At 60.4% G+C, this 10,132-nt stretch overlaps 2 protein-coding genes across 4 annotated transcripts; both read left to right on the plus strand.

The window, feature by feature from the left end:
* Positions 1-777: 777 nt before the first annotated feature.
* On the plus strand, positions 778-7,564 carry NAGLU (N-acetyl-alpha-glucosaminidase). Its single transcript, XM_077853305.1, has 6 exons — positions 778-1,187; positions 2,664-2,811; positions 3,608-3,754; positions 3,894-3,979; positions 4,934-5,190; positions 6,112-7,564. The coding sequence occupies exons 1-6, from the start codon at positions 802-804 to the stop codon at positions 7,329-7,331; spliced, it is 2,244 nt and encodes a 747-aa protein (XP_077709431.1). The 5' UTR covers positions 778-801; the 3' UTR covers positions 7,332-7,564.
* Positions 7,565-7,703: 139 nt separating this feature from the next.
* HSD17B1 (hydroxysteroid 17-beta dehydrogenase 1) lies at positions 7,704-9,854 on the plus strand. Of its 3 annotated transcripts, none has more exons than XM_077853307.1 (6): positions 7,704-8,161; positions 8,270-8,437; positions 8,577-8,756; positions 8,883-8,976; positions 9,338-9,515; positions 9,616-9,854. In XM_077853307.1, exons 1-6 carry the CDS (start codon positions 8,065-8,067, stop codon positions 9,835-9,837), a joined length of 939 nt encoding a protein of 312 aa, XP_077709433.1. In that variant the 5' UTR covers positions 7,704-8,064; the 3' UTR covers positions 9,838-9,854. The 3 variants fall into 3 exon arrangements, with proteins under 3 accessions (XP_077709433.1, XP_077709434.1, XP_077709432.1); XM_077853308.1 differs by having other exon boundaries at positions 9,452-9,515; XM_077853306.1 differs by having other exon boundaries at positions 8,577-8,728; positions 8,883-9,515.
* Positions 9,855-10,132: the final 278 nt, after the last annotated feature.

Genomic DNA, 10,132 nt, shown 5'->3' on the forward strand with positions numbered 1-10,132 from the left:
CAGATTAGAGAATATGTTTTGTAGTTGGGGTCTACTCTGAGAATGGAGGGCACCATAACCTAGAAAAACAGAGTTAGGGCCAAGCGCAGACACCGGTGAGTTGTCTGTAAGGTTTGCTGGGGAGGTGGGAGGTGGGCTTTGGATTTCTTTCAATATTTTATTTTATTTTATTTATTTTATTTTATTTTATTTTATTTTTTACTTACTTATTTAGAGCATGTGAGCGGGCTTGGAGGAGGGGGACAGGAAGGAGAGGGAAACTCAAGCGGACCCCCTGCTGAGCCGGACGTGGGGCTGGATTTCACCACCCTGAGATCAAAGCCAAAACCAGGAGTGGGAGGCTTAACCCACTGAACCACCCAGGCGTCCGGATTCCTCTCAATTTAAATAGGAACTTGGTTTCTAGGCTTCCTGTAGAGGAGAGTGGCAGTGCCTGGTACAAAATAAAACTCCGAATAAAAATATCTGTTGGACAGTTACCTGGATGGAGGACAGTGAGTTACATGTGAAAGCTCTCCAGGTACAACAGTAGCTGCGGCTTGTGAAGGGCAGCGGGTCTCACCCCGGGCTTTTGGGGACACGGGTCACGCGCCCCCGAACCACGTGCGGCCAGAAGACACCCTCGGGGCGCGGGTCCGGGTCCGGGCCCGGAAGTGCGGTCTCCCGGGAGCCGGGGCTACGCGCCCGTCGGCGTCCCGTGGCCAGAGGCCCGCCGCTGATTGGGCGCGGGCCGTCCCGCCCCCCAGGCCAGTCTCAATTGATGCCCCGCGGGGCCCCCCGCCAGCCGGAGACCGCAGGACCATGGGAGCGGCAGCTGCGGCCGCCGTCCTGGGCCTCCTGCTCCTGGGCGCCGCGGGGGGCGCGGCTGCGGACGAGGCCCGGGAGGCGGCGGCCGTGCGGGCGCTGCTGGTCCGGCTGCTGGGGCCGGGGCCGGCGGCCGCCTTCTCGGTGTCGGTGAAGCGCGCCCTGGCGGCCGAGTCCGGCCTCGACACCTACCGCCTGAGCGGCGGAGGCGCCGGGACGCGGGTGCTGGTGCTCGGCTCCACCGGCGTCGCCGCCGCGGCGGGGCTGCACCGCTACCTGCGCGACTTCTGCGGCTGCCACGTGGCCTGGTCCGGCTCTCAGCTGCGCCTGCCGGAGCCGCTGCCCGCTGTGCCGCAGGTGCTGACCGAGGCCACGCCCAACAGGTACGAGGCTCGCCCGCCCTCCATCCGGGTCCCCCGCACCCCCCGCGCCCGCGCCCGCCGCACCTGCCGCCCCCCGGGGCGCGCACCCCGCGCCAGCGACTGCACCCACTGAGACTGAACGGAGCGCTGGCCTTGGGGTCGCACGGCTGCGGCTTCAGATCCCACCTCTGCCCCTGAGAGCCGTCACCCAGCCTCTCAGAGCCTCAGCCGGCTCATCTGAAGAACGGAAACGGTGACATCGATGGCGCACTGTTGGTCACGAGGCTTTCCACAGTGACCGGCGCAGAATTTGTGATGCATAGTTAGTGACCAGAAAATGCTGTTCCTTTCCTTCCACCTTCTCTTGGGAGATGCCCACCGAGGAATGACACCCACTCCCTCACAGCCTCCCTCCTGGCGCTTGTCCCACCGCAGGGAGGTGGTGTGTTCACACATCCGGCTCCCCATCAGATTGGGGAGAGGGACCCCCCCTTTCCAGGACAGGGACCAGCGTTGCCCTAGAGCACTTCAACACTGCAGAAGCGAGCTCTAGAAGAGTTGACTGGAAATGCTGTGTGCTCCCCCAGATACCTGCCTGGCTGCGGTTGGGGGGCACCTCGGAAGCTCCCATAATGATGCTGGACAAGCCGAAGCCCCCAGGGGGAGGGTCTCAGGCCCTTCATCAAGAAAGTTCTTTGCTCTTTGTGAGGAAGATTCAAGGGCAAGCCATTTAGAGAACGGGACAGTGATTTATTAAGTCTAGAAGTAAGAGAGGTGCCATCTCACAAAGTAGCCATCTCTCCTCCAGGATGAGAAGAGGATATCCTTTTGCCCCAAAGAAGGTTTTTATACATTTTTAAAATTAGCTATCCACATACGAAGAAGCCCACTTTTTAACTTTGGGATTTTTTTTTTTTTTTAAGATTTTATTTATTTGAGAGAGAGAGAGGGAGGGAGCATGCGCAGGGGGAGGGGCCGAGGGAGAAGCAGGCTGACTCAGGCCTCCAACCTAAGACCCAGGGATCAGGACCTGAACCCAAGGCAGTTGCTTAACCGACTGAGCCCGCAAGTGCCCTTAACTTTGGGTTTAACCTTTACTTTGGGTGGTTAGTTTTACCATTGTCTTAGGGTTGTGGAATTACCCATGGGAAACAATTTTAAGAATGTCTAACCTTTGTGGCTTTTACTGCTGGAAGGAGTGGGACCTTGTAGTTTTCCATGAGTGCCATTTTGTGACTCTTTTTATGAACCTACTGACGTAAAACCTCAATGGCTTTACTTTGGTCACCTTGTCTCCCAAAGCTCCCTTTCCTCCTGCTGAGTCTTGGCACCACCTGGGGTGAGTCCTGGAGTGAAACAGTAGAAGAGCCACAACTCCTCCCTTCTGGGCTAGATCTGGGGTTGGCGGGTGCTGTTCCAGGGCAAAGGACCCTCAGAGGTTGGGGGGCATGCCCTCTGCCCCCAGGGACATGTCACAACTCCCGCCCCTGCCCACAGATACCGCTATTACCAGAATGTGTGCACGCACAGCTACTCCTTCGTGTGGTGGGACTGGGCCCGTTGGGAGCGGGAGCTAGACTGGATGGCACTGAATGGCATCAACCTGGCACTGGCCTGGAGCGGCCAAGAGGCCATCTGGCAGCGGGTAAGTGTCCCTCTCCTCCCTCCAGTCCCTGCCTCCCCACTGCATCGTGTCTGGCACACAGAAGTGTTTGGGGCATACATGATGGCCCCAGCTCTCTGGAAACAGGCTTTCATTGCTGAGCCAAACACATTGGAGCACTTGTGCGGGTCTGGACCCCAGCACCTCACTAGAAACGCTAAGGAGTCAGGCTCCCCTCTCTCCCCACCCCCACAGCTGGTCAGGCCACTGCTTCCATAGATTCTGTGCCTCATCCTCTTTATCTTTATTGATGGCTCCTGTGCAGGCTCTTGCCCCATCTCTGTGGGCGATACCCGCCCCTCTCAGAGCCTCTGAACAGAACTCCTGGCTCCTGAGTTCCAACAGTGTCCTTTCTAAGATGCAGATCTGTTGGACTCCTGCTGCTGTCAACACACTCCAGAGCTCCCCTCAGCTTCAGCACCCTCCCCTGGCCTGGGGGCTTCCATGCCTGGGCCCTAAGGGCTCTGGCTGCTGGCAGCAGGTGCTCTTTAGGCTCTCTGCAGAGCCAGCCTTATTCCCCCAAGCCTTCTAAGGCCCCTTCCCCGTTTGGGGGAGAGCCCCATTATGCCTCACCGCACCCTTGCAACAAAGCTGACCCATTAGTAAACTTACCTGCCCACAGACCTGTTTCTCCTGGACTGTGGGCTCCTGGCAAGGGTCACATTTTGTCTTAGTAACTCTAGGGCTCAGCACAGAGAAGAAATGAATGAGTGATTGTTGAATGAATGGAGATGAATACTTATACGTGTTTATGTGCGGGGGTCGTCCTCCTCCTCAGGTATACCTGGCCTTGGGCCTGACCCAGTCAGAGATCGATGAGTACTTCACTGGGCCTGCCTTCCTGGCCTGGGGGCGCATGGGCAACCTGCATACCTGGGGTGGCCCCCTGCCCCACTCCTGGCACCTCAAACAGCTTTACTTACAGGTAAAAGGAAGGGAAAGGAGGGGGCGGAGCTGGGCAGTGCTAGGTAGTCTGTGGGCCAGGGACCAGCCTCAGAATCCTTGGGGACCCTGTGTGCCCCGGGGGGGTGGTGAGGCCTCCCACCTCCCCTTCCATCCCCTAGCATCGGATCCTGGACCGGATGCGCTCCTTTGGCATGATCCCAGTGTTGCCTGCCTTCTCAGGGCATGTCCCCAAGGCTCTCACCAGGTAAGCTTCCTCCCTTCCCCCTCACCTGCCTCAGAGAGGGAATTGATTTTTTACCTGCAAGACGTGATTTAAAGAAAAACTGAAGCTCTGGATGTAGGCCTGGGCTTGATTCCTGGCTCTGCTACTAACTAGCCATGTGACATTGGAACTCAGATGGGACTGCTCTGTGCCTCAGTTTCCTCACTTATACAGTCCGTATAGCTCAGCACAGTCTTAGCAAATGGCAGCTCTTATATAGTGGTTTGCAGGGGTGTGCTGGTCTCCCGTCCTTTCTGTTCCTCTGTGCCACTGACCCTTCCTCTCCCGTGGCTGGCAAAATTCTTCAAGGCCTAGCTGTGACCTCCCCTCCTCCAGGTAGCCTCACTGGGGCCCCCCAGCCTTGGTCAGCACCTCCTTCATGCCCAGGAGCACCTGGTCCCGACCACTGTCACAGGGCCTAGTGCACGCTGCTGGCCCTACTGGCTGTCTCTTCACCTCCCGGCTGGGTAGCAAGAGCCTCGTTCACACATCCAGCAAACACTTATCAGACCAGCTCTGTGCTGGGCCCTGGGGATGCAGTGACAAAGTGCATCGAGTTCCACCCCTGCTGGCTGAGAGGTTGACAGGGGGATACAATACAGTGATATGGGCAGGAATATATGTGGAGCCACTGCTCCATCTAGGACTCTGCGGCCAGGGCTCAGAGGCAGCACCGGGCAAATTCTGGAAGAATGAGTGTTGCTTGTTTTGGCCTGAGGGAGGGGAAGAGACAGCAGAAGGTTTACAGATGAGGTGAAATTCGAAGGATGTTGAGGGGTATCCAACTGGCTGGATAAGCAGGGAGGGAGGGGGAAAGGACTCCAGCCACAGGGCACAATCCGTAAGGTAAGCCAGTGAGGCTGGGTGATGAACACTGCCAGCCTCCAGTGAATGTTTGGATTGCTCCCCCCACCCCCTTCCCCCCTCTACCCTTAGGGTGTTCCCTCAGATCAACATCACCCAGCTGGGCAGCTGGGGACACTTCAACTGCTCCTACTCCTGCTCCTTCCTCCTGGCTCCAGAAGACCCCCTATTCCCTATCATTGGGAGCCTCTTCCTGCGGGAACTGATCCAAGAGTTTGGCACTAATCACATCTATGGGGCCGATACTTTCAACGAGATGCAGCCCCCCTCCTCAGAGCCCTCCTACCTTGCCTCAGCCACAGCCTCTGTCTACCAGGCCATGATCACAGGTTTGGTGCCAGGGGGAGGTGGGTGGGATGGGGAACCCCCCTTGCCCTCAGGGACACAAGTGTGGCAGAGGTCAGCAGGGTGGGAAGAGAGACAGCCCTTGACAGTTGACCAAGCACTCGCACACACACACCATCTTTAATCACACTGCGGTTGAGGGGTGGGCTCTGGAGCCAGGCAGCCTGCTCAGACCCTGGCATCACCCCTTCCTGCCTGTGTGACTTGCAACAAGTCACCTCCCAACCACTGTCTCAGTTGCTTGATCTGTAAAATGGGGCTACATCATAAATAGAATGATGCCTGGCCCCCAGTAAAGTGCCATTAAGCGTTGGCTATGAAAGTATTTTGTTTGGTCTCTGCCTCCGAGCTGAGGTAGGTAGTGCAGGCAAGAGCTTAGGGGATGTGTTCAAAGCCGGTGGGTGCCCTTGCACAAGGAACCCAACGCTCCTTCCTGCCACTTATAGGGCAGGGACAGGGAGGGGCCAGGTCAGCAATGGGCCGGGAAAGGAACCAACTGACTCAGGATGCTGTGAGAGCACTGCTCCAAGTGCAATCCAGAACCCATAGCACCAGCGTCACCCCAGAGCCTGTCCAATCTGCAGATTCTCCTGAATCACAATGACTTGGGCTTAGGCCCAGGAATCTGTTTTAACCGGCCTTCTGGGTAATTTTGATGCTTCATAGAGCTTGACAACACTGCCCTAGAGATCCCAGCTGGGAGGAAGAGAGGATGGGATGGTGCGTGATGCAGTTGCCCTGGGGGTGGGAGGGTTACAGAGGAAAACAGAGTGTTCTGTGATAGTCATTTAACTTCTCTGGACCTCTGTTTCCTCATCTGTAGAATGGGGTGAACCTTCATTCCCCTGCCCTCTCTCCTCTCATCAGTCCTCTTCTCTGTCTCCCCACCCTTCCCTCCACCACAGTGGACTCTGACGCCGTGTGGCTGCTCCAAGGCTGGCTCTTCCAGCACCAGCCGCAGTTCTGGGGGCCTGCCCAGGTGAAAGCTGTGCTGGAGGCTGTGCCTCGTGGCCGCCTCTTGGTCCTGGACCTGTTTGCTGAGAGCCAGCCTGTGTACATCCAGACGGCCTCCTTCCAAGGCCAGCCCTTTATCTGGTGCATGCTGCATAACTTTGGAGGCAACCACGGTCTGTTTGGGGCACTGGAGGCTGTGAACCGGGGTCCTGCGGCTGCCCGCCTCTTCCCCAATTCCACTATGCTAGGCACAGGCATGGCTCCTGAGGGCATTGGCCAGAACGAAGTGGTCTATGCCCTCATGGCTGAGCTGGGCTGGCGGAAGGACCCAGTGGCTGATTTGGAGGCCTGGGTGAGCAGCTTTGCAGCCCGTCGGTATGGAGTCGCCCACAGGGATACAGAGGCCGCGTGGAGGCTGCTTCTCAGGAGTGTCTACAACTGCTCTGGGGAGGCGTGCAGTGGGCACAATCGCAGCCCTCTGGTCAGGAGGCCATCCCTACAGATGGTTACCACTGTCTGGTACAACCGATCAGATGTGTTTGAGGCCTGGCGGCTGCTGCTAACAGCTGCCCCAACCCTGGCCTCTAGCCCCACCTTCCGCTACGACCTGCTGGACGTCACTCGCCAAGCGGCCCAGGAGCTGGTCAGCTTGTACTATGTGGAGGCGAGGAGCGCCTACCTGAGGAAGGAGCTGGTTCCCCTGCTGAGGGCGGCAGGCGTCCTGGTCTACGAGCTTCTGCCGGCGCTGGACAAGGTGCTGGCTAGTGACAGCCGCTTCCTGCTGGGCAGGTGGCTGGAGCAGGCCCGGGCGGCCGCAGTCAGCGAGGCCGAGGCCCATCTCTATGAGCAGAACAGCCGCTACCAGCTGACCCTGTGGGGACCCGAGGGCAACATCCTGGACTATGCTAACAAGCAGCTGGCCGGGCTGGTGGCTGACTACTACACCCCCCGCTGGAGGCTCTTCATGGAGATGCTGGTTGAGAGCCTGGTCCAAGGCATTCCCTTCCAACAGCACCAGTTTGACAAGAATGCCTTCCAGCTGGAGCAGACCTTTATCTTCGGCACCCAGAGGTATCCTAGCCAGCCTGACGGTGACACTGTGGACCTGGCCAAGAAGCTCTTCATCAAATATTACCCCCGATTGGTGGCTGGCTCCTTGTGGGCAGATTAACCACCCCCTGGGTGATGTTCTCCCCAAATTCCAGGCCCGGGCAGGTTTCCAGGGCCCGGAGCTAAACCAGCATCACAGGAGGTTCCCAGGTTTGGGCAAAGGAACTCAAGACCTGCCGGAGGAGCAGGCATGGGAAATTTGGGAGGGAGGTGAGTTGCACTCTTCTCCACCACCCCAAATTTGGGATCAAAGTACTATTTTAATACAACTTAATAAACCGGTGAATCACCCCGGCCTATCTCTCAGAATGTCACCAATGCCTGGGAGGACTCAGGGCTCTAGGATGGACAGACACTGGTGTGAGGCTATTTCTCCCCGCCCCCTTGCTTCTGCCTCCCCGACCTTGGGACTGGGAATCCTCTCCCAATACGTTTACTTCCACACTCTCAGCAGCAAATTTTGAAGCTTATAATTGTCCCTATGGGACAGAGGCTCACCCAGGGGAAGATGTGCCCACATGAGAATTCACATCTCCTAGTTGCAACCCCTTTGCTCTCCCTCTGACCAGCAACTGAAGAAGGGGTATTCCAAGCAAGTGGCCTCATCTCTGCCTTGACCAAGAGCAGGATGGGGAGAGTAGGCCCCAGACCTGAAGGAGGGCTCAGCCTTGAGATTAGGCTGGAGACATAACAAGGGGTGGGGACCCTGCGGGCAGGGGCGGGGCAAAGCAGGTGCTATCTAGCTCAGAGACCAGAGCTTTGCACTCTTTGGGCCTCTCCCTAATCGTCTCCCCATGGACCGCACCGTGGTGCTCATCACTGGCTGCTCCTCTGGCATTGGCCTGCACCTGGCCCTGCGTTTGGCGTCGGACCCTTCCCGGAGCTTCAAAGGTAGATGAGGGGCTGAGGTGGAGAGACAGGAGCAGCCCCTGGTCCAAGGGGACCCAGGAAGGGGTAAGCAGGGCATTCAGATCCTCGTCTTCTTCCCGACCTTCCCAGTGTATGCCACGCTGCGGGACCTGGGGACACAGGGCCCACTGTGGGAGGCAGCCCGGTCCCGAGGGTGCCCTCCTGGCTCCCTGGAGACGTTGCAACTGGACGTGAGGGACGCAGATTCTGTGGCCGCTGCTCGGGCACGCGTGACGGAGGGCCGCGTGGACGTCCTGGGTGAGCCTCCCTGCAACACGTGTGCAGGAGCCTTTCCAGCATTGTGTCCAAACCAAAATGCCCCGGCCCGGGGAACCCAAAGGGACCCGCTGGGTCGGGGGACAGAGAGGCAAGCAGGGTCCGACCTCTCTCCCCTCAGTGTGTAATGCAGGGCGGGGCCTGCTCGGGCCGCTGGAGGCGCATGCGGCGGGCGCCGTGGAGTCGGTGCTGGACGTGAACGTGGCCGGGACCGTGCGGACCCTGCAGGCCTTCCTGCCGGACATGAAGCGCCGCGGCTCGGGCCGCATCCTGGTGACCGGGAGCATGGGCGGTCTGATGGGTGCGTGGAGTGGGGCGGGGCCGGTGACCGCGCCGCGGGGGCTGCGGGGCTGCGGGGGGCTCCTGCAGGGGGCTCCGGGTGGATTCCCTCCCAGACGCGCCTCCACAGCCTCTTCTCGCCTCGAAGGGCTGCCATTCAACGCTGTTTACTGCGCCAGCAAGTTCGCGGTCGAGGGTCTGTGCGAGAGCCTGGCGGTTCTGCTCACGCCCTTCGGGGTCCAGTGAGTCACCCCCCACCCCTCTGAGCCCTGCCTCTGGGGACTCCAGCCCCCTGTCCTGTGGGAGCCACTCGGGGGTCTCCCTGGCCCCCCCCCACTGCGGCTCACATCTGGCGGGTGCCAGGGCGCTTGCCCCTCGTTATCGCACTTCTGCCCTGCAGCTGGGAGGCTCAGGCCCGAGGAGGCTGGGTGACTGGCCCAAGGTCACCCGGCGAGGAAGCCCGCCAGGCTGGGGTTCTGATGCGGATCTCCCTCACCCCCACGCGGCTGCGGGAGCGGGAGCGGGGAGAGGCAGGGGTGCTCTTCGGGCAGTACGCCGCCCCCTGAAGGCTCTGGCTACCCACTCGTCGCTCTGGGCCCGCAGCGTGAGCCTCATCGAGTGCGGCCCGGTGCGCACCGCCTTCCTGGAGAAGCTGGAGGGCGTCCCGGGCGGGGTGCTGGACGGCGCGGACGCCAAGACCCGCCACCTCTTCTCCAGCTACCGGCGCCATTCGGAGCAGATCTTCCGCGAGGCGGCGCAGGACCCGGAGGAGGTGACGGAGGTAGGCGCCGGGCGCGGTCCCGGAGAAAAGGGAGCCCCCCGCCCCCCCCCCTCCCCAGCCCCGGCAACTCCGGCCAGCGCACCTCCTCCCGCCGCCTCAGGTCTTCCTCACCGCGCTGCGCGCCCCGCGCCCGGCCCTGCGCTACTTCAGCACCGAGCGCTTCCTGCCCTTGGCGCACCTGCGCTTGGCCGACTCCAGCGGCCGCAGCTACGTCGCCGCCATGCACCGCGCGGTGTTCGCCGACCAGCCCGCGGAGGAGGCGGCGGCCGCCGCGGACCCGCCCCGCCCCGCGCCCGGCGCTCCCCCCGCCGCCCCGCAATAAAGGCTTGGCCCACCGCTGCCTGCGGCTCTCTCCTTGGCGCCCCAGCGGCGCGCGGTTCCGGGGCAGGGCGCCAGGCTGCCTGCGCCCCGCACGTGTGCGACAAGTGGCAGGTGCAGCGCGAGGGAGATCCGGAGACCGAGGGTAACCCGGCTCATACCAATGCGGAAACCGAGCTCCAGAAATTGGAAGGAGCTACCCCCCGGAAGGCAGGGTGCAGAGTGGTGGCCGGATTCCCCTGAGGAGTCAGCAGCAGGAGTTAGGGGGACGTGGGCAGGGAGAGAGGCGGGTTGTGACT

The sequence above is a fragment of the Canis aureus genome, chromosome 16 (assembly GCF_053574225.1).
Source record: "Canis aureus isolate CA01 chromosome 16, VMU_Caureus_v.1.0, whole genome shotgun sequence".
NCBI lineage: Eukaryota > Metazoa > Chordata > Mammalia > Carnivora > Canidae > Canis > Canis aureus.

Excerpts from the sequence above, each read along its gene's own strand:
- NAGLU (XM_077853305.1), top strand. The coding sequence starts at position 802 with ATGGGAGCGGCAGCTGCGGCCGCCGTCCTGGGCCTCCTGCTCCTGGGC. Across the intron at positions 3,980-4,933 it reads GTCCCCAAGGCTCTCACCAG|GGTGTTCCCTCAGATCAACA; the intron begins GTAAGCTTCCTC and ends CTCTACCCTTAG. Across the intron at positions 5,191-6,111 it reads CTACCAGGCCATGATCACAG|TGGACTCTGACGCCGTGTGG; the intron begins GTTTGGTGCCAG and ends CCTCCACCACAG.
- HSD17B1 (XM_077853306.1), top strand. The coding sequence starts at position 8,065 with ATGGACCGCACCGTGGTGCTCATCACTGGCTGCTCCTCTGGCATTGGC. Across the intron at positions 8,729-8,882 it reads GCGGCTCGGGCCGCATCCTG|GGCTGCCATTCAACGCTGTT; the intron begins GTGACCGGGAGC and ends CTCGCCTCGAAG. Across the intron at positions 9,516-9,615 it reads ACCCGGAGGAGGTGACGGAG|GTCTTCCTCACCGCGCTGCG; the intron begins GTAGGCGCCGGG and ends CCGCCGCCTCAG.